The sequence below is a fragment of the Molothrus ater genome, chromosome 9 (assembly GCF_012460135.2).
Source record: "Molothrus ater isolate BHLD 08-10-18 breed brown headed cowbird chromosome 9, BPBGC_Mater_1.1, whole genome shotgun sequence".
NCBI lineage: Eukaryota > Metazoa > Chordata > Aves > Passeriformes > Icteridae > Molothrus > Molothrus ater.
In genome coordinates this window covers 19,218,237-19,241,329 of record NC_050486.2, presented here as the reverse complement: position 1 = coordinate 19,241,329, position 23,093 = coordinate 19,218,237, and the positions used below count along the sequence as shown (strand labels likewise).

Below are 23,093 nucleotides of genomic sequence, written 5' to 3'. Positions count from 1 at the left end.
TACTACACTATACAAAAGAGTCTGCAATGTAGAAAATTTACTTTCCTGTGTTTTTTAAAGTCCTATGCTTTTACAATGAAATGCATTAATACTTTTATTTGAAACAGTGCAGTAATAAAGTTAATGAAACAATCCAGCACTTCCTGCTCTAATTGCAATTTACGAGTTGTAACCAATCCCACACAACCACAAAAGACTTTAATGACACCTGCATAGGCATTCTGCAACCTGAATATTTCTGTCCCTTTCCCCAGCATGCATTTTTCTATTTGCAGCACTTAAACCGCATTTAAAAATACTGTGAAATAGGCTTACATTCACATCAGGTTAGAGCACAACGATTTAAAACTTCCCCACTAAACTGAAAAAATACGTCATGATCTATGAGGGGAACAAAATGTTTTAATGCTCTATGGAAAAAAAAAACCCGAATCCACAAACAAAAACACCACCTTCAATCTTTCTAGCCCAGTGGCCATGCTCCACAAAAATAAATGCAGCAGGAATGAGTGCGTACCTCCATCCTCAAGAGGTCTTTTCTGCCCTCCATAACCGTAGTCGTTTGAATTCATTGCTGTTCCAGCATCTCCTCCAATTTTCGCTGCAATCTAAACAAAAGGCAGATGTGAGCCAAGAAAAAAATAATTAATTCGGCCCATGTTCATTCCACATCTTCTCAAAGATTTCAGGGTTTTAAACAATGCGCAATAAAAAGACCCCAAATCATTAAACAAAAGGCCAAAACCAGTTTTGTTCATAGAGGTTTTCTTTAGTGTTTTAAAAGACTTGTGCTCAGACTTCGGCAGCAAAGTCTCCTCAATTTTCCTCACCTACAAAAAAAAAAAATCCCAGCAAGAACTTGGCCTTTAAACACAAAAACCTTATTCCTAAACGGGATTTTTCTTTCTCTACGCCTTCTTCGCCAAACACCGCGGCATCTCACGGCAGGGCCTTACCGGCCAAACAATTTCAAAATCCGACCACACCGTGTTCTCTAATACTGCCAAAACCGCGACCGCTTATAAACAGGCAAGGCGAACATTTCGCCCGAGAAGCGACGAAAATATCGCCCGTGGTGCAGAAGCTGCAAACAAAGCTGCGGGATAAAGAGCTTCCGCAAGGGCCGCCCTGGCCCCGCAGGCCGCCGCGCTGCCCAACCGGTCCGAGCAGGCTGCGGGCGCCGCAGGCGCCACAACCCGGCCCGCGCCGCGGAGCCGCCGCCCTCCGTCCGTCCCTCCGCCGCGCCGGGCCCGGCCCGATAACGCGCCGCTACTCGCCCGCCGAGATTTCGCCCCCCCGCCGCCGGGGAGGGAGCCCGCGGGGCCGCTCCTCTCACCGCCGAATCCCCTCGGGTCGCTCCCGATACTATTCGCGGGCAATGGCGGAGCGGGGCCACAAATACCTCGCGGCCCAGGGCGGGCGGGTGGCGCAAAGGGGGCGTGGGGACGGGACAAAGCTCCCCCCAATTCACACACACACTCATTCACTCACACTGGCAGAGGGGCCCCCGCTCCCCGCAGCCCAGTGCGAAGCGCCCTCACTGTTCCCGCGGCTCCGAGACCGCGGCCTCCAGGCCCTGAGACCCCATTGATTCGATGGAGCCACACACACCTGCCTAGCCCTCTGCAGCGCGTCTTTAAAGGCATCGTTCACTCCTCCAGCCCCGCCGCCACCTCCCCCGGGCGCGCCCGCGGCAGGAGGGGGCACCGTGGAATAGTCCGCCATGGCCTCCCCGGCGCCGCTCCGGCCGCTGCCGCTGTCTGCCAAGAAAGAGAGAAAATGGCGGCGGGCGCGCGCCTTTCACATTCCTGCGCGGCATCGTGCTCGGGGGGAGCGCGCCGAAACCTCGCGAGATCTCGGGCGGGATTTCATTGTGGGCGCCAGAGAATGGCGGAGAAGCCTCGCGGCGTTTCTCCCGGCCCCGCCCAGCCGGCCCCGCGGGGCCTCCGGGGCCGCCCTGCAGGGGGTGGGGTGAGATCGCGATGTTTCCACGAGAGGCGCGAGCGCTTGGAGACGCTGCTGATAGGGCCGGGAGAGTCACGTGGGGCGAAGGAAGGGTAGCGCGGGGGGGGGGGGGTGGGGGGAGGCAGAGCGCAGTTCTCGCGTCATTTGCTGTGGAGCCGCGGGTGCGCGCGGGGGAGCGGAGGCTGCGCTGCGGGGGCTGCCGGGAGCGCTGTCGGGTCCGGGGCTGAGGCGGCGGCGACGCTCGGTGAGTGCGGAGGGCACGCGGGACCGGCCCGGGGCTGGGGCGGCGCCTCCTGCCCGCGCCGCACTGCGCTTTAGGGGTGCTCTGCTTTCCCGGCTGCTGCCCGGGCTGTGGCGGCGGTGGTGACGCTGCCCTGGGCTGAGGCGGGGGGGGCCGGGGCGCCGGGCTGTCTTCCCGCCGGAGCGCGACGGTGTCCCGGGGAGAGGCTCCCGCGGTGCGCGGCCGCCGGGCGTTGTCACAGACAATACTGCGAGCGCTGTTTCCGGGGGAGCCGCCTTGGCGCCTGGCGGGGCAGCCCGGCCGGCAGGGGCGGGGGGCGGCTCGCCGGCCGGTGCCGAGGCGGCGGAGCGGCCGAGCCGTTGGGCCGAGGGGCAGGGCCCGCAGCCGGCCCGTCCCGCCGCTGCTCGCGGCCCGCTGCCATCCTGCGGGCGCGGCCGCTCGTTTCGAACGGATTTTTGGGTCGTTCCACACCCCGCGAAACGGGATCGGCTCTCTCCTTTCGCGGAGCTTCGCTTGCTTCGTCCTGCGGTTGTCCATGATTGTTTATTTCCAAGCTGAAAATGTTCGTTGTTAATGTACGATCTTTTCAGCTGGGCTTTTTTTCTTGGCTGCGCAAGCACAAGCTTTAATGAAAAATTGGAGTCTGTAATGCTTTAATCTGGGTCCTGTTAAGGTCCTGTGACCTGGTGGGGATGAACTGTCATGCTGCATAGGGATGACGGTGTTGTAGAGGCTTCACATCAGGATAAGGTCGTAGAACATCTCCTTAGGAATCTTAGCAATAGAGACTGCATAATACCGGATCGGAACGGCTGTACGACGGTGTTCTGTACCGTTCTGAGGACATGCTTTACAATTTTTAAAGAATATTTCTATGCATTCAACTGTTCCTTTTTCATCGGCTCCTGGTTTACATAAACGCCATACCTTTTTTTAAGCATACCTGCTTTTAAACTGAAGCGTGGCAGGTCTCTTCCAGCCTTAAGTGAGTGTTGTCAGTGCTTTTACTTGAGAAACTGTTTTGGACTTGGTCTGGTTTGGGGCTGTGTGTAGGGACTCTTGGATTCGCATAAGAAAATAGCTCTCAGTGTTTTCCCTTCCCTGTCCTTCAGTGCGGCCTTGTAGTTCCTTGATGCCTTAAGGCGATTGTTATTGGGATAAATTTAATAGACTATAAGTGTTGCTGAGCTCAGATTATCCTGCATTCTCTAGTGCAGGTAACTTCACTAAAGGAAGCTCAAAAATTGCTTGATTTTTAACTCCCATAACACTATCGAGGTAGTAGAGTTACGAAGGGTTATAAGAGTAATATATTCCACAAAGTTAAAAATTCCTATATGCTTCTAGGCAGGTGACAGTGTATTGCTACAGCCAGGTGAAACTTGCTGCTCTGATACTTTTGCTGAAAAAGCCTGTACATAAGAATTAGCTTATACTTTCCATTGATGTAGCTGTGTTAGGTGATGGGATTGGGGAAAAAAAGTTAAATTACTCTTGGAGAGTGGGAATCTAATTCTTATGCTTGGCTCTTTTAGCTGCTGTTGCTAAACACTCTTTGTTCATTCTTTTAACTACTAATAGTTTGACTGTGTGTAGCAAGTACTTACTTGTTTAATTTGAGTTGAGCAACAGTAGTTGACTGTGACACATTGAAACCACTCCTGGCCAGTGGCTATGTGTTATATGGCTCTCCCGTCCCTGGATGAAGGGGAGCGTCAGTGTGCTTTGCGTTTTACAGTTACAGAATGTGCTGGTGTTTCTTTGCTAAGTTCTGTGAGACTAGCCAGTAGCTATGCAATGCTGGTAATTTCTAAGCATTCATAATACCTTGGGCTAATACACTCTTGTCTGGTACGGTAAGTGTTCTAGTTGAATTCATAAACAACTGATGATAGGCGATATCTGCTAGGAAACCCCATCTCTTAAGCACTCTTATCTTCATTTCCCTTTATTATATGATATTTCTGTTAAGAAAATTATCCCTATGGGATTAATTAATTCTGTTTAATCTGTTAATGGAGTAGGGTGAGGATCTAACCCCTTAACAGTGCTAATTGCAGTATTTGTCCGAGTGCGTTGCTGGCGTGTCACAGCAGCACACACAGGATGTCCTGCGTTCTTACTTGCAGGAGTTACCTGCACTGCCTCTTTCCTTGATGCCTTCTAGGAAGTTCAATGTGCTTGATGTAAGGAGTTGTTTGCTTGGGCTGCTAGAGCATGAGAGCATTTGTTGTGCAAAATAAGGTTCACTTCATACAGTAACTATTCTTACTAAAGAAGGATGAATAGTAGAGAAGTGAACATCTTACCTCTCAGAGTCTTAATAGATAGCTGGCAGTAGAAGAAATAGAAGAATACGAATTTTTAAAAGCTCCTTTCACTGTTTCTTTTAGAGATTGGAGGAAGATGTCTCCCTTAACTGAGTTTGCTAGATTATGAAATCTCCCATGGTTTTCAGGCCATAATGGTTGTTTTTTGCAGTAATCATCAGACTAAAATATTCTACTAGATGGACTTACTGAGAAACAGCGAGTGTAAATATCTGACAAGTCAGAAAACCTTTTATTTGTGTGGGTTATCACAGATTTAAGTAATGGATGGTTCTGAGGAAAAAAAGTAATTGTATACTGTGTGTGAAAGAATCCGTTTATCAAAAGGTCCTCAGGGTATTTCTATATCAGTTTAGGTATTGCAAAAGCATCAGTGTAAAAGTGTGGAACTGACACAAATCCTCTGCATAACTCAGTGCATTGAGTTCTGCTGGGTTGATTTGGGTTTTTTTTCTCTTCTACAATTCACTTCAACTTAGCTCTTACCAGACCAGAAGGTAAGGCTGCCCTGAAAGACGTGGCTCTCTGGTACAAGTAAGAAGACCTCTCACAAGGTCCATAAGTAAAGAATTACATTTCTTATGAAGTTGCCTGTGCAACCCTCTGGGTAGCATGTTTTGTTTAGCTTTGCCTCAGTACCCTGAACGCCTGCATAGAAGTGTGGTGTTCTCTGAGAGAAGGATAACCACTGTGATAGCTGTGCATGTGCCTGCCATGCTCTCTGCAAGTCATTGCTGCTGTGCTGAAATCTGCAATCGGTGTCTGACGATTTCCTCACTTTGGGACATGTCGATCAATTGATCAGATCCTGTCAGTTGCTACTCCTGCACTGGCAAAGTGTGTCCAGGATCTGCAACATTATCAGTAGGAAATTCCCTTAAAGAACTGCTGAGAAAAGATTGAGCATGTGCTCTCTGTCCAAACAACTGTTGATCTATCGTGAGTTTTTATATTTAACACATGTGCACCAAAGTAGTAGTTATAGTTTTCAGATCCACAATTTGGGTAGTATTTGGGTAGCTTTTACATAGCGAGTTTGGGGGGAAAAAAAGTCATAGCTGGTGGTTTTGGCTTACATTTAGTCATGCTGCCTTTCCTAGAAAAAGGTTTTAGTGTATTAGAACTTCATAGAGAAGCTGTGTAAATGTAGAATCTTTAGAGCTCTTCCCTTGCACGTTTTACTCTTGTGCTTCTCGTTTGATATGTATTTGATTTAAAAGTTTGATTACCTTACAGGAGGCTATCAAATGGCACTAAGCCACCGTTGCATTGGGTATGTCCGATATAGGAGGATAAGTCAGAGAACACTCACTTCTTCCTTAGATACAGCTGCTGTGTGCAGAGAGACTGGATCATTCTGTTGAAAGAATGTTGTGCCAAAGGCAGCTGGATAATATTAGTCAGCATGATCGTGTCATCAGTGCTCAGCACTGACTTGTTCGAGGGGATTGGGAGTTTTTGTGGCGATGTCATGGGAAAGAAAGCTTTGAGAGCACAGAGAATTTGTTGTTAGCATCTGCAAAATTCTTCCCTGATGGGGGAGAATAGTGAAAGGCCTTGCTTGAAAAGTTGGGCAGTGGAGGTATCATGGAAGTTGCATATGAATAGGGGTTAAGAAAGGCTGAGATGGGGACTGAGAGACTGTGAAAGGAGAACAAATGATTAATGCAGCAGTAGCTGTAGAGGATGGAAGTGTCTTGATATATCCCTCTGTCAGCAATGCACTGAAGAGAGTGCATTTAAGACCTGTTAATTAGTGAGTAAGTACTTTATTTAAGGCATAATTATTATTCAGAATTCTCTTCCTGAAGTGGGAAAAGCTTGATTGCTACAAAGCTTGATTGGTGTACTTCCTTATTACCCAGGCCTGATCTCTAGTAGTATTCTTTCTGATACTGTTTAATTAAGCTAACAAATGTACTTCTTAATTTGTGAGTCAGAGCATCTTATTTTAAAACAAATGGTTCGTGTATCATAGCATAAATTTTAAAAAACCACAAACATAGAAAGGTAAATCTTTTCTGAGTCTGAATTCTGATAGTTTCTTACTAGAATAGATATTGAAATTTGGTATCACTTCAGAACACAGATATTTTTCTGCTGAGTTGTACCTTCCATGTTGTACCTTCTTTACCTCTTAGCTAGCTAAGCACTATTTAATCTAGAGGAATAAAGTAATTTAAGATATTAACCGCAAAGTAGATCTATTGAACTGCTTTTTATCTTGAAACTTTTCTAGGCTGATGAAGAAGGGAGAAACCAGCTATGAAACACAACTTAGCTATGGGATGTGGTTGAAACATTGCAAAGAGTAGTGAGCAACTATTTTGACTTTTCTTACAGCAGATTGTAGTAAATATAGCTAGGGCTGCTTGTCTTTCTGTCTCCTGTAGGTGAAATACATTCTTACTGACATCTGTTCTCCTTTCATGTTGAGCAGCATTGTGCTGACATCTCCTTTTTAAACTCCTGTCTTTGTACCACAGTTCAGCGTGTGTGTTTTCAGCCTTGCATGTAAAACTGGCTGCATGAATCAGAGCTGCTGGGTGGGATTTTGACGAGCACACTCTGGAAAAAGCATCTCGTGTGAGCACCTCCTTTGGCTTATGTAAGACCAGTAGAATCACATGTCCACAGCAAAAATGTGGGCAGTTCCTTATTTGGTAGTGCATTAATAACCTTGATCTTGCATGAGTGTAAGAGCAATTAAAACAATACAGTGTAGCCGAGTCGCTTTTCAGCTGGATTTATTGTGTTTGCAGGTCATCTCTTCATCAAGGCTGAAAAAATAGTTCATTTTCTACTGGAAACTAATAACTTCTCACATTATTAATGGGGGAAAAACGTCAAGAAAACACAAGCAGAATTTGCATGGGGATTATGCAAGCATCTTCCACCTACCTTTCACCCACCCTATCTTGTGTGTGGCCTGTATCGATCAGTTGTTTCTCATTGATAGCATTTTAATTATGTCAGAAAAAAATCTAATGCTTTTGCAAGAAGAAAAAATAACTTGCAGACATGACTTCTGTTTGTTCCTTAGTTATGGAACATGACTGAAGTAGTGATAAAATTCTAGATGAGTTTGTCAGCCTTCTGTGTAAACCTGTAGAGTATATTCACCGTTAGGAAAATATTTCTGTAGTGTGTTATGTTCCACTAATGAATGTTCCAAACTGGCAGTGTGTTGGGGCAGTGGGTGTTGTTTGTTTTTTTGGGTTTGTTTTTTTTTTTTCATAGAACAAATCCAAATACCTAATGATAGGCTGAGAACCATTGGAAGGACAGACTTCAGGTTCAGATCAGGTCACATCTGAGTTGTGTCTGTGCCAGAGTCACAGAGACATTTTTGCAAGAGCTAATCAGTGAGGAATATCTTTATTCTACAGGTGCCCTGATTCATTATTTCTGTATCTTTGCTAAGATGGCAGGTTATTACTTGTATCAGTTGGTGGATAAAACCCCATTGGGTTACTTGATTATGCATGAAGGAATTGTTACTTTGCTTAAGGTAAACAGTAAACAGTTACAGGTGGTAGATGCCCTCCTTTTTCTACAGATGAAAGGCTAAAAGAGATGGTGTACTATAGTACAGCCATCGAAGTAGATATTAAATCAAACATACTGCCCATCCTCATGTTTCCTGGGGGTCAGAATTGTAATTACTGACCTTATGTAGGGTGTTGAAATAAATGCCTTCAAAACACTTTCTTCAACTCGAGTTTCTTCAAGGAAAGTCAGCTGGGCTTATTGTGGAAACTTGTGCTGAGTTTTCCATTGTCCTTTTCCTGTTAATCGGTACATAGCACTAGTATTAGGTCACAGAAGTTCTCCTACCCCGGGATGCATGGGTGGAAGATCTGGTAGGGAGCCAATCGCAGTTCTCAGGGTCTGAGCCGCCTGCCCGCCTGCCCTTGTGTCCAGCCCGGAGCAAATGGTGCTTTGGTTTGTGCCAGCTGGCCCTGGGCTGTGCCCTGGGGAATGCTGGCCTGCAGAATGAGCTGCCCATTCTGTCCTTATGTTTTTAGAGATGTTTCTGCCCCTTTTGTGTTGCAGGAGGGGGGCTGAATCTCTTGACTGGGAATGTCAAATTAAGCCTCAGTTTACTGAAAACATCTTCACAAGTGCAACTAAATGCCTGTTTTAAAAAGTGTATTTATTGTAAACACCACGTCTCTATTTAGGTGGAAAACTATTAATACAGATATACTTATTATAGTATAGTATACTTACTCATTATTTTCCAATATTTCTAGAATTAACACATCTGTAGGACAAACAAGTAGAGGTCTACACATTTTTTTAGTATTTTTTAAATTGTCTGACATTCCTGTTCTGGTTTCTTTGTTAAGAAACTTGCAGTGCATCTCTTATGGAGCATTTATTCAGTGTCCCACTGACGTCATTATTGAGTTTCCAGTGTCCTTTGGCAGAGAATACTTATCACTTACAGAATTTCTTCACTTTATTATTTAAACTAGCTTCTTCTGATTACACTTTGCCTCTGGCAATGGGCATAGACCTTAAACGATTCATTTCCTCCTTCCTCCATCATTTATTGACCTTGCAGACCTTAGTGACTTCTGTGTTTTTTGGAGACTGAAGAATTCAATCCTCCTCAGTTGTTTCTCACGTGGAAATGCTTGCATTTTTTAAGTTATCTGTTAAAGTCTCTGAACATTTTTTATTTTAAATAACACACATGATTGGGGGGGCTGAAGCAGGCAGAATAGCTGAGTGTTAACAGTGTAGATGGACTATCGGTAATGTGCTTACATGAGTACAGTAATGTTTTCTGGGATTTTTGTGTCCTACTATCTCCTAATACTTGTTGTTTTTTGGGGGTTTTTTTTCTGGCTACCAAGTAATCTTGTAGTCTTTTTGTCACTGATCAGAATTAAGCAGTACTTTTTAAACCTTTTATAAACAACATATATTTATTAAGTGGTATAGTCTTCATGCTGAGAAAACAGTGTGGGGCATGGAAGCCCCTGGCTAAGTATAAAGTATATGTACACCCAGTAAATCCAGCAAATCAGTCCTTTGTGATGGTATTGATAACATTCAGTGTGTTGGCACTTGAGAATCTGACAGACTTGGATTGCAGCAGTATGTTTGCTTAAAACAGTTACCAGAAGGGCTATAAGACTTTTCACAATCAAATTAAAAGCAGCTAGTCTTGGAGGGAAGCAGAGCATACACAAAGCATTAAGCTGTTCATTATTTAAATATCTTGTTATATAATAACATGAGAAGGTTGGTGACACGTGAGTCAGAAACCTGACTAGTACAGTGTGATAAATGTGATTAAGTCTAACTCTTCATTTGCATATGGCTATTTCAGGACAGAATTCCTTAAGGCTTGTGCAAATTCCTGAGTGATAACCATCAGAGCAGCAGGTAGTTAGGACAAAAATCCGGGCTTTTTATATGTAAAACTAAAAGAAAGAAGTTTGGCTAGGGTATTTTTCTGTTTTCTTTGCCCCAGACTTACAGCTTAAGTAGTGAATTGTGCAGAACTTGTAAAAAATCAAACATTTTCTTGGAGGAAAGAGAACTTCAGCTTTGTTGTGAATGGAGGGGATTTTTTGCTAATAACAGGGGGTATTTCTCTGTACCAAAACACTGCACTTTTCCATGCAGATGCTTACAAAAGAATGTGAGAACATTCTTAACTACTTGAAGTTCCTAGTAGTGGGTTAAACAGGCATAGTCAGTTACAGGAGAGAACCTGGTGAATGTTTTGCATGATTGGCATTTTTTCTGATCATCAGTCAAATTGAGCAAGAATCCCTTCACAGAAATAGGTTGGTAGGGATTGAAATGGGTGCAGAATCTGAGTAAGGAATTGAAAAGCACCTTTGGAATGTGTATTCTTTTAGAAGGGGGAAGTCTTAACTTGTAGATGGAAATTCTTTGTGTTGCTTTGTTTGGCCCTACTTTGGATGGTTCCTTTTTCGTTTCTAAGTGCAGTCCTGTGTTTTCACCAATCTGTACATCACTGCTGAATCCCAAGAGCTCTGCTTGCTTCCACATAGTTGTTCATTCCCTCTTAGTAGTGAAAAGTTAAAATGTGGATGTTTATTCTGAGAACATTTTTGTTTTCCAGCCATAGTAGAGATTGACTTAGTAAACAGGAATAAGGTATGAGATGTAAGTTTGCTATGTTCTGATCAGTGTGTAATGGAAATAATAATTTCCTGAAGAAAAGAACCCAACCCATAACTTAGCTTATTATAAACTATAGTAAGTTTTAAAGTATGATGAATGTTTTCAATTGTACATTTTATTACTGACTTTTGGTCTATTGTTACAAAAAGCAATAAGAAAGTTAAAACTAATTTTAATAAAACTGCTAACATCTTGTCATGTAGTCTTTTCCAAATGAAATTGAAGACTATGTGAATCACATGCTTAAAAATACATTTTTGGGATTCAGAAGTGGTAACAGTGTATCTCTGGTTTGAGATTTTACACTCAATAATTAATGTAATTTCTGGAATGTGTATTTTAAGTAAGCTTTTCCACAAAAGATTTTAAAAATATATCCTTTGGCCTGTTGGCAGAATTTAATGTATGTTCCAGTAATATTATAGACACTGTTTTAAAAGACATATTGCCAATGAAAAATAGAAATCATATTGTTGATGCTAGGACTGGTGTAACCTAAATATAATGAATTTATTGTAAGTCATGTGGCATTTCACTTTGCTTTTATGATTATTCATTTAGATGTAAAGTCAGCCCTAGAATCCTTATGTACAGTTAACTTTTTACTTCTGTCACAGTAGCAGTTTCCACAGAGAACTCAAGTAAGAATTTGATTAATTTGGTTCTTACTGTGATATGAAGGGTATGACTAAATGAAGCTTTTCTTTTAGGGCCATCAATTAGAAAGAACTGTGGTGCTCTGCAGGTTTCACTTTGCATTTTCTGTTAGGTATATTTTTCTATACTAATTGTTGCTTCTCTTGTAAACTCCAAAACTTATTTCTGTGTATGATAGCAGCTACTGAATAGTTCTGTGGTGAAACTCGATTTAATTATAGAGTTCATGAATGGGGCTTGCATGTACCAGCTCTTATTCACAGTATAAATTGTATATAAAGTACAAACAGAGCTCAGGCAGCAGCTACATCCAGTTTAAAGATGGTGGGAAGAAGAGTTGTAGGATTTCTTTTCCAGGTAAAACAATGGATGATGTTACAGGAAATTATTTTATTGTATATGGGTGTGCTTTCCTCAAACCCTTGTAGATGAGTATAAATTTATTCCATTCATTAATGTGGGTTTGCAAATATTGTGCACTTAATTGTGAAAGCTTTTCCTGGGGAGGGATTTGGCTCCTGTGCCTTGACATTTATGTGCACATGTGTATTTATAGTTGTGATCTGTCTGGAATTTGCCTTTGTGGTTTTGTTTGCTCTTCAGTTTGTTCCGTGATCTAGTCCTGTCTTTCTCAGTTTTGTTTCTGTGGTTTAATAAGTGAGCAGTACAGAAGAAATGGTTTAATTTAAAGCAAATAATGAGCATTTTTATTCAACTTCAGGGAATATTGGCACTGTTCTGCCAAGAAGCTTTTCCTTAACACGCTGGAGCTAATTTATGATTAATCTATAATTTGAGTTCAGTATGTTATTACGAATGCTTCCAGAATTTCTCCCACTTGTTGTGAAGGCTTTTTTAAAGAAAGGAGCTGATTCAAAGCTGATGATGTCAGCACTACTGTTCCTATGACCCTGCCCCCACTTTCTGCCAAACAAGATGTAGAGCTCTTGGCCATGAGTATGTGAGTTTTAAACTGTAGTTGTTCGAGAGAATAATGGAAAAGACATTTTAAAGCAACAATTCTCAAGTGGAATGCATTAGTCAGACTCTGTCTCTGAAGTGCAGCTGTTAAAGGAACAATTTTCAGTTTCATAGTATGTATTTCATACACATTTTTAGATGAAAAAAGGAAGTCTAGTATTGAAAGTGGACATCATAGGTTTTGATCAAAGAACGTAAAAAATCTTCTAGGTAAGAGATTGCTTATATTAGGCAAGTTTTGCATCTTTTCGAAATTTTATTCAGTTTTCCTGACAATAACATTTTTAATAGTCTATTTGGCATTTTAGTAATTTGTTACATTTGAAAATGTACCATTTTTTTCCCCCAGTCAACATAAAAAAGCTTGAACTGAAATTTCCTTCCCCCCCTAGTTTATACTGTAACAAAAACCAGTGATGTACAAAAGCACTGGACAAACACAGGCTGTTAGCTTTCTCAGTACAGAATAGGAGTACCATGACATTACCCTGAAGTAGCTTATAAGAACAGAAAGTCACGTCTGAGACTGCCTATTTTGGTGGAAAATTGTTTTACAGGGTTGACTATAACCAAGAGCTTCAGAGATACCACTTGATACTGGAAGGATGATAACTTTTTTCTGTGTATGCCTGAAATGGAATGTAGCTGTTGTATTTGAAGATTGTATAAACAAATAACTGATTATGTAAAAGGTTAATTGAGTCATAATGTGATATATCATTTGGAGAATTAATGTGGTAGAGTGAGGGAGAAAGTTAAGTGATGGTGAGGGGGTTTTTTTCTGTTATGTTTTTGAGGTGGCTTCCTGGCCAAGTATGTTACTGGGTTTATATATCTGAGAATTTCCTTAGCTTTCTTACAGAAGCATGCTTAATCAAGGCTTGGGTTATGGCCTTACTAATTTCCTAGCTGTGTAGTTTAATGCTTCTGGCAGGCTTGAGTGATTTGCAGGACTCACTGCTGCTGGTTTGTCACGGCTGCCCAGCCGTGGCGGTGCAGGATCGCTGGGGCTCTGTGCTCTGACTGCTGCGGGGCAGAGCCGTGAGCTCCCGGCCCAGGGGCCGTGGTTACAAACGCTGCAGGGACCTGCGGGACTCGGACACAAAGCAGCAGCCTCTGAAATGCAAGGATTCTGGGAAATGGGCGTACTGATGGAAGACATCAAGGTGGAAACACTGGAAGGAATCTAGTACATTCTATTGCTGACATTGGAAAAGGAAAGATAATGGTGTGAGGATTAGGAGCATGACGCAAGCTAAGAAAGTGAAAGTAAAGTCCCAAATATTTTTCTAGTACTTTCTGGTTAAGGAAGCATTTTCCCTCCTGTCTTATCAGTCTCTTGTAAGTTTGAGCAGGTTCTAGAAAACGGCTTCAAATATAATGCTCCCTGAGTCAGAGGATTAGTGGGTTTTACTGTTAGAAGGAAGGCAGCTGAGCTTAATTGCCTCCTTCATAATTCAGCCTAGAATTGTCTTCATACAGACAACGTCTAGATATGACCCAAAGTGTTGTATTCTAATACTTTGTTCCAGGGAGGAGTAATTTTTCAGTTGTGGTAATCTGTCCTGTGGTTCATTGCCCTACTGATAAACGTAGCTAATTTTTTGACCTATAGCTCTTAACAGAGGTATGGAAGAAATCTTGCAGGCTAAAACTTCATAGCGTTTTCTCTATGGAGCATGAGAAATACTTCAGTAGTAGAATTTGTTTTATATATTTTAAAACAAATGTGTAAGAAACAAGTATTTTTCTGTTATTAGCATCTCATCAGATGAAAGCTATTTGTTTGGTATATTGCCATACTTGTATAATAATCTGTATTTCCTATTCCATAGAAGAAGACTGAGACAGGATTTACATTTTGATCTGCTTTAATTTAGTGGCTCGAGTTGTGGTAAACAAAGTGGTATTTTTTTGCTCAGATTCATTCTTACTGCTTAATAGTATATGGCTATGTTCAGCTGTGGTTGAGGGTGGCTTAATTTTATTTTTAAAGCAAGGAAATTTTGCTTTCAGAAGCTTTGTCGTTGATACGGGTGTAAAATTCTTCATAGCCTTTGCTGGAAAGGGTACAGCTCCATGTTGATATATTTGGAAAAGAGTTATGTTCAGCTGTCTCTATAGAAACAGTGAAGTAAAATGCTATAATTACTCTAGGTGGGCCTCAGCATGTCGCTCGGGGCAGATGGGCCCTGGGAGCGGCTGGATTGTGCCGGGCTGGCGCACGGCGCTGTTCCCGCTCCGCTCTCACCCTCGGCTCCGCTCGGGCGCTGCCGGGCCGGGCTGGCGCCTGCGTGCGCAGGCGCGGGACAGCGAGAGCGCGGCCGGGCGGCGGGGAAGTGACGTGCGGGGCTCGGCGTTCTAGAAAGAGCGCGGACACGGCCTGCGGGGGAGGGCTCTGCGTGCCCGCTGTGCGCTGCGCTATAAATGAGCCACGGGGCAGGGAACGAAACACGGACACGCTCTCTGGGCTTTCCTGGGTGTAGCGTAGAGTTTGTTGTTTTGTAGCAGCTCTTGTTTGTTTCGATTCAAAGATTGATTTTTATTTTTCCTTCTCTAGCATCTCCACCTTGCTAAGACACTGGACGCTGCTTCCTTTACAGCGAAGAAAATCTGAATTCCTCCAACACTCAGGATGGGGAAAGATTACTATTCTATCCTGGGAATTGAAAAAGGGGCTTCTGACGAGGATATCAAAAAGGCTTACAGAAAACAAGCTCTGAAATGGCATCCAGATAAGAACAAATCTCCCCATGCAGAAGAAAAATTCAAAGAGGTTGCAGAAGCTTACGAAGTGCTGAGTGATCCCAAAAAGAGAGATATTTATGACCAGTTTGGGGAGGAAGGTATGTATGTCTTTGTTATACTTTGTTGGTCACTTCACCATATTGAATGAAGCAAAGTAAACATATGAAGACATAGTATGTGTTCCTCTTTAGACAGCGTATTTACAATGTCTTTGTTCTGCTCATGAGATTTTAAGTATAGAATGCATTGCTGGGCTTTAATGCTGGTAAAGTTTTAATTTCTTAATTTAATGGGGTTTTGTACAAACCCCAAATACCTGGCAGGCAAAAGTTACTGAACAGAAAAAGTTTCTATCACACATGAATAGCTTTCTGTGATCTCTTACTGCTGCCTTCCTATGCCAGAGCAGTTTTTGAGATGCAATTCAAAAGGCATGTATTCTTTTTTTTAATTTTTGCTTAAGGCCAATCTGCTTGATCTAGGCAAAGCAGTCCTTCTGAGCAAAAGCCCAGGTGTCCAGCCTGTAGTTGTCCTTGGCTTTGTGCCTAGAGAGGAAAGAATTTGGCTGATGTCATGAAATACCAGAACAATTTTTTAGCTTTAATTGTAAACAGTGATAACATGCTAAGAGAATGAGGCCTCAGAAATGTCACATTTAGCCTAAAATGGTTATCTGGAGAGGATGATTTTTTTATTTTTTTAGATTTTTGACCGACATGACTTTAAGTCTTATGATTGAGCAACAGAGGAAGTCATTAACATCCCTTCCCATAAATGTGTATGGTATCAGGAATTCCTTTTAAAATAACTACTTCCGTTGTGACAAGTAGGCCTGCTCATTGTTATTTGCTCGGGGCCATGTTTTTTACAATTATTTTACAATTAAATAGCACTATTTAGTATTTTGGGCAAAGATATAAAGTATGATCTTTTAAAATGTTGAATGTGGGAATATCTCCTGATGCCTCAGTTACTCTCTAAGCTCTTCTAAGAGGGTTTTAATGGAAATGCAAATGGTTGGGGTTTGTAAGAAGGAGGAATCTTCAGTGTTTTTGCAGCCAGGAACTGGATGTACCTTCAGTAACTTCTGGCCAGCTATTCCAGGAGGTGTCCTTCTGCTATCACAGATTGAATCCCCTGATCTGCATATTTGGCATTAACAGTAGTGTGTCAGAAGGATGTTTGACATCCAACAAACTACAGTTTGTTAAGTACTTTTGCTCTGGTATTGAAATGTCTAATGTCTTAGCTGGTTAGTGTCGGTACCCAACATTAAGGTTATGCATGAGAACACTGAGCTAAAAAAAACCCCTACAAACCCCTCTTTCAAATTTATAGAATGCCTCCCTCATAATGTAAGCCTTTGTTTTTCTGTGGTTATAAAAGTATGATAGCAGCTGTAGTTTTGAGTTGGTCTAAGACTGAAGAAAAAAGTTTGGAAAACATGCTTTTTAAGTTTAAGATTTTAAGACTGTTTAAGACAAAAGTACATTAAGAAGACTTTCAGCCTTCTAATAGTCTGAGAAAGCACCCTGAAATGGTTAGTGCAGAAGAGCACCGTTACAAGGAAGTAATCGTTCACTTATTGGGAAAGAGGCATTGAAAAAAAAATGATTTTAGCTTGATTTGAAATGGGAGCACAGGAAGTACAAGAGAATTTTCAGTGAGAGTTCTTGGCATGAAGAAATGAGATTTAGATCTCACCATGTGAAAGATAGAACAAAACTCTTGAGAACCTTTTGATTTTTTGCACAGACACAGTGATAGTGTATACAAGGGGTTTTGTACCCAAATGGATCTTGGTAAGTTCCATGATGCTTTTATTTGTGGCTGCATTGAAGAGACTTCCAGGATTTGTACCTGCTTTGTACCATTTACCATTACTCGGAACAAATTGCAGGAAAATTGGTAAAACTAATTAACACCGAGTTACAGCTGAGCTATAGAGGCTATGGAATATGTCACATACGATAGTGAGTAATTTTCCCCAGAAGTGACCTTGTAGAAGGATGCAATTCCCAAAACACTTTGCAGAGCAAGAAGAGTTCAAATCAAGCAAACCTGTCTTCTGCTCTTAAGATGCTAATTGATTAAAATAACTGGTTTCAATCACATGAAATGAAATTGCCAGTGTCAGAGTACCTGTTCTTCTGAAGTCATTCTAGAGCTTCAGAAACCTTGCTGTTCAAGCTATTGAATTGCTAGTTAGTACCTCACATTCTCATGGTGAATCCTCCCTGAAAAGCAGACCTTTGACTCTACTGCAAATATCTTTCTGACTCATCAGTCCTGATATCATTACACTGTACAGCAGGAAAGCTTATACTAAGTCCCAATTTGTTTTTAACTTGCATTATTTTTCCTATTTAGGTCTTAAAGGAGGAGCTGGAGGATCTGATGGCCAGGGTGGTACCTTCCGGTACTCCTTCCATGGAGACCCACATGCTACATTTGCAGCTTTCTTTGGTGGCACAAATCCTTTTGAGATCTTCTTTGGGAGGAGGATGCCTGGTGGCAGAGACACTGAAGACATGGAGGTGGATGGTGACCCATTTGGATCCTTCACTAGTTTTAGTATGAATGGTTTTCCAAGGGAAAGGAATACAGTTGGCAGCCAGTTACGTCGCAAACAAGATCCCCCTGTAATCCATGAACTTAAAGTGTCACTGGAAGAGATCTATCATGGCTGCACAAAAAGAATGAGGATTTCCCGTAAAAGGCTTAACCCAGACGGCAGAAGCGTCCGAACAGAGGACAAAATCCTTACTATTGAGATCAAAAGAGGATGGAAAGAAGGCACCAAGATCACTTTTCCAAAAGAAGGCGATGAAACACCCAACACGATTCCAGCTGATATTGTTTTTATCATTAAAGATAAACCTCACTCTCATTTCAAGAGAGATGGATCAAATATTGTCTATCCTGTTAAGATCAGCTTAAGGGAGGTAAGTTTCTTTTGCTGTAGAACTCCAAGTGTTTGATGTTATTTCAATATGATACAATGGTTAAAGCTGTATGGTAGCTGTGTGTGTAAGGTATTTTTTTCTTCTTGATTAGCATCAGGTAGAGAAATAAACTCTTGATTTCATTATGAACTTCGTGTAAATTAAGCTACCTTAAGGGATTCTACAATAAGTGTGAAGTGAGGTGAAGCGCTTAAAGTAGTGAGGGAGGGAGAAAAGACAATATTTAATGTTAATGTGGGTAATACAGTTCCTTCACAGATAAAAGCCTATTTAGACTCATTGCATTGTTATGTAAATTGGACATTATCAGTGTATACTAAGTGTGCTGAATCAGGTGAAGTTGCAGGAATCAAAGTCTTACTCTCAGAGATCCTCGTAATGAAAATAAACTGTTGGATAAAGCAGAAGGTCTGTAATGTTCGAATTTTGGTGCAACAATATTGTTGCTTGAATTTCTTTAGGCACCACAAATATTCACATAAGACAGCTGTGATTCTGTATGCCTCTGCTTATAGACACTAAAATGTTCTGAAATTTGATATAATAGAGGTTGATAATTAGAGGTATTAGGAAAAAAGTCCTGTGCAATGTAAACAAACAAAAAGTGAAATGGGATTCTAAATTTCCAATGGAAATTTCCAATGGAAATTTAGAAGACTTAAATCTGTAGAGAAGTATGAGTGAGGAGTTCGTTTTGCTTAGCTCTCTTTATTATTTGATAAAGTCTTTGAAGGACATAAAAGCTCAATCACCCTCCAGTAGCCATTGTGTAACATTCATAAATTCAGTGATACTCAACAACAAATTAAAGTTTTCTCTTTTTAAGGGAGGAACACAGTATTAAAATTTTGAAATCTGAGAAGTGCATAGGAGAAATGGTATTTAGAATACCATTTCTCAAGTATTTAGTCACTTTTAAATAATCTAAATTCATTTATAGGTACAAAACAGTTCTGACCAATTTCTTTTTGTCATATTACAATCTTTCTTTAGGCTTTGTGTGGCAGCTCTTTCAACGTGCCAACGATAGAAGGAAGAACCATACCCATGACAGTCAATGAAGTGGTAAAGCCTGGGATGAGAAGAAGAATTATAGGATATGGTTTGCCATTTCCCAAAAATCCTGACCAACGGGGAGACTTAATTATAGAGTTTGAAGTAATTTTCCCAGATAACATTTCTCCAGCATCAAAAGAAGTACTTAGGCGAAACCTTCCAGTTTCATAAAATGGAAGACTGTGTATGTCAACAGATTAAAATAGGACACTGGAAATGCAGAAGACTGGCGAGTCTGCTTTAAAAGTGCAATCTGTAACACCTAGTGGAATCTTTGGTTTTTTTTGTTTTGTGGGATGGGTGGGGGGAAAATACTGTAATGCTGCATGAGAAGAAAAGGGTTTAAGTAGAAGTCATACAGATGAATTCTGCAGTAAAAATTACAGGGAAAACCACTCATTTTGTTTTACATCTTCCTAATCAGCAATGTTTAGTCATTATTTTGCTTAATATAATTACAGTAATTTTTTACAAAGCCAGTGCATATTTCTGATACAGTACTTGAGCCTCCAAGTACGTTATTTCTTATATCCTCACCGTGTCTGTAACATTACACATTTATACAGAAATTTTAAATCATAGTAGAGATACACAAAGGTATAAATAAAGAGCACATGAGAGAGATCATTTCAGTATGTTGCCTTCCACTGCACAAAGCATAGGCCAGAAAAATCAGCTTGGACTCCTGACCAGCTCCCCTGTGCAATGAAAGCATTCTCTTTATTGCCTCCAGAAGTGTCAGGACTGCATTGTGGGTGTGGCAAAGGACACATGGCCTGAGGAGCCAGCGTAGCCATTTGCTGTGGGATGGTTCCTCAGCCTTCAGGCAGAATAGCAAGAAGGGTTCTTGAAGGACAAGAACAGCAAAGATGAGCCTGCTGTGGAATGGGGCAGGGAAGCTGGTGACTGATGACATGGAGAAGGCTGAGATACTCTGTGCTGCCTTTGCATCAGTCACTACCAGTAAAACAACCATGCAGGAATTCTAGGCCCCTGAGACGAGTGGGGAAATCTGGAACCTTGGTGGTGGAGGATTGGGTTAGGGTGCACTTTACCTGGAATTCTGTGAGCCTGACAGATTGCACCCAAAGTGTTGAGGGAGCTAGGCTAATGCCATTGCAGGGCCACTCTTGTTTATCTTTGAATGGCCAGGGAGATTAAGAGATGTTCCAGTAGACTAAAAAAGAGAAAATACCACTCTTCAAGAAAACCAAGAAGGAAGATTTGGGAATCCACAGGCTAATCAGCTTCACCTAAGCCCTTGATAATATGATGGAAAAGAATTTTCCTGGAGAGCATTTCTAAAAGGTGGTCGGGGTAGTCAGCATTGTACAGTTGTACAACAGGGAAATCTTGCTTGACCAGTCTTAGTGCCATCTCCAATAAGCTTTGGGGATTTGGGAGAACAGTCTGTGTTGTTTACCTTTTATATCAGTAGGCAGACTGGTGAAGTACAGGCTAGATAAGTGGGAAGTGAGATGGATTAAAAGCTGGCTGAATGAGGGGGCACAGGGGGTTTAATCAGTGGCACAAAGTCCACTTGGAGGCAACTCAGTAGTGGTGTGCCCTGTGGCTGATTACTGGGGCCAGTACTAGTCATCATCATTAATAACCTGAATTATGGGATGGAGTTTACAAACCATATAAACTGAGAGTAGTAGCAGTGCCACCAGCTGATGGTACTGCCTTTCTGAGGGCCCTGACAGGCTGAAGAACTGGACACAGGATTCTCAAAAAGTTCTGTAAGGGGCAATGCTGCACTGGGGAGTAAGTGGCCAGCAGACTGTCAGTAAACTGACTGAGCTGGCAATGCAGACTTGTGGCAACAGAGGCCAAAGCTTTGCTAGCAGGTGAGGGGAGATGATCCTTCCTCGTTACTCAGCACTGATAAGCATCCATCTGGAGTGCTGGACTCCCTGGTACTTGAAGGATATAAACTTAGTGGAGCAGCTCTAGCACAGAACCACGTGTGAGAAGCTGAGAGAGCTGGAACTTGCAGGCGTGGGGAAGAAAAGAGTTGGGGGAGATCTTGGCACCTGGCAAGAGGGAATGAAGAGGGAGGAGTCAGACTCTTCTCAGTAGCTTTCAGTCACAGGACTAAATGGACACAAGTTAGTTAGGGGGTTCCATCTGAACACAAGGAAACAGATTTTTACTAAGAGGACGATCAAACACTGGAACAGGTTTCCTAAAGAGTTTGAGGAGTTGCTATCCCTGGATACTCATAGCCCGACTGGACATTGTGCAGGGCAGCCTGCTCCAGCTGACCATGTGTGAGCAGGGGCGCTGGACTACATGATGCCAGGAGGTTTCTTGTAAGCAAAATCATTCTTTGAACTTGGGCTTGCTTGGCATTTTTTGCTATGGGTCATATTCTGTAAATGAGGCTTATTCTAAAGATGGTGCTCATGTGACAAATCCCTATGGAGCAGGTCTGTGCCTGACCATTGGAAAGATGCACAAAGAACCCTGTAAAAGCATTTGGCTAGGAAAAGGTATTTAAGGATCATGCTGATCACAAGTATTCATTATTTTCAAAGGCCAAACTTTACTCCCATGAAGAAAAAAAAAAACAAACTAGGTCGTATCTAAAGCAAAGTTTGTTTAAGAGTCAGTGTGGGATAGGGGTTGCCCAGAGACTTTCTATGCTTGAATTGAGTTACTTTTTCAAAATTCAAATATGAGTCAGTTGTCTTTAGAGTTCAAAGGTGCATAGAGAGATGGAGAGCCCTCTGTAATAGTCTAGTTTTATAATACAGTAATAGGGCTGGTTCCCTTGGTTGCAGCATGGATTGGTGGAAGAAATGCCTTGTGGGCATGCTTTATTACTTGAGTTTAAAACCATAATATAGTGCTTTAACAACACTTTCAAAGGGTTTGGGGGTTGGGATTTTTTTGTTGTTGTTGTTTTTCATAAGAAAGTATTTCAAGATTTGCCGTCAGCCTTTTGCCTGTGGAAATGTAGAGGTCACCTGCTCTGTTAGGTAGCCTACAAAATAGCAGTGTTGTATATGTGACTGCAGAAAGTAAATCATATGGAAGTTGGGATTTAATTTACAGTAATTTTTACATGAGTGTAAGAATAATCCCATTTTTTAAAGGGGTAGAATTTCTGTGGGTTATTGTTCAAGTCAATTTTTCAACTGCAGATCTTTTCATGCAGTACCAGTTAGTTGTAGTCCTAAATTTACAGGAAGTAAACAATTGCTGGAGCAGTATTACAAAGAAAAAAAATTGCTGCTTAGTGCTTCTGCATATTGTTAATACTATATATTGTTTGTTGAAAAATTTCCATTTCAGTATGTTCCGTATTGCATTTCTTATGTGATTTTTAAGTAAAAAGTGTAAAGTTGGTTTTTAACTTTCTCTTATATTTTGTTATGATGGCAAATGCTACAAGCTACACGACTTTAAAGCATATCAACCTAAAATACCTATTTGTCCGTTTAAAAGCTAATGGAATCAAGCATTTTGTAATCCACGATCTTGTAACCATATCCAACTTGTAAAAAAAGTTACAGCAGCTAAGACTATTTTTTTTTTGTAACCATCTTCAGGTAAGAGGAGTAGTGTTAAATTGAGGAATTGCAGTATCTTGTGTATTTAGAGGTGTATATATATATATATATGTGTATAGCAAACTAAACTTTTCCAACTGTTTTCAAGCTCAAAATACAAAACTTATAGAACTGGTATGAAATAAATGCTTGTATTTCTTTTCTTATGGAGAGATAAAAAAGTATATGTTTCAGAAACCAGCATGTAAAAGTACTTCAAAGTATGAGAGGAAGCATTAATATCTGTCTAACCCAGGATTCACAAAAAATATTTTTCTAATCAAAAATGTGCTTAAAAGCTATGTTTTAAAACCCACTTGATTATTTAATAAAGCTACTTGGGAGAAGGAAGCAAATACTCAGTCAACTACTATATTTGTAACTACTGAAATACATGAAAATAAAATGGTCATTCATGAAA

The 23,093-nt window shown here is 41.4% G+C and overlaps 2 protein-coding genes across 12 annotated transcripts in view; one reads left to right on the top strand and one right to left on the bottom strand.

Moving 5' to 3' along the window:
- Positions 1-1,776, bottom strand: part of FUBP1 (far upstream element binding protein 1) — a 38,749-nt gene extending 36,973 nt beyond the window's left edge. For all 10 annotated transcript variants that reach the window (XR_008508520.1, XR_008508519.1, XR_008508521.1 and 7 more), the window contains exons 1-2: positions 1,612-1,776; positions 518-608 (exon numbers count right to left, since the gene is read on the bottom strand). Coding sequence is in view for 4 of the 10 variants with exons in the window: in XM_054515735.1 (XP_054371710.1) it covers positions 518-608; positions 1,612-1,725 (205 nt within the window). In the remaining 6 variants the exon portion in view is untranslated. The remainder of the gene's footprint in view (positions 1-517; positions 609-1,611) is intronic.
- Positions 1,777-2,116: 340 nt separating this feature from the next.
- Positions 2,117-23,093, top strand: DNAJB4 (DnaJ heat shock protein family (Hsp40) member B4). Of its 2 annotated transcripts, XM_036387609.2 has the most exons (4): positions 2,117-2,209; positions 14,906-15,191; positions 17,464-18,038; positions 19,053-23,093. In XM_036387609.2, the coding sequence occupies exons 2-4, from the start codon at positions 14,981-14,983 to the stop codon at positions 19,284-19,286; spliced, it is 1,020 nt and encodes a 339-aa protein (XP_036243502.1). In that variant the 5' UTR covers positions 2,117-2,209; positions 14,906-14,980; the 3' UTR covers positions 19,287-23,093. The 2 variants fall into 2 exon arrangements, with proteins under 2 accessions (XP_036243502.1, XP_054371702.1); XM_054515727.1 differs by lacking the exon at positions 2,117-2,209 and having other exon boundaries at positions 14,779-15,191.

Bases quoted from the DNA above. Each gene is read 5' to 3' on its own strand.
- DNAJB4 (XM_036387609.2), top strand. From the start codon at position 14,981: ATGGGGAAAGATTACTATTCTATCCTGGGAATTGAAAAAGGGGCTTCT. The intron at 15,192-17,463 runs GTATGTATGTCT...TTTCCTATTTAG, and splicing joins TGACCAGTTTGGGGAGGAAG to GTCTTAAAGGAGGAGCTGGA. The intron at 18,039-19,052 runs GTAAGTTTCTTT...ATCTTTCTTTAG, and splicing joins TTAAGATCAGCTTAAGGGAG to GCTTTGTGTGGCAGCTCTTT.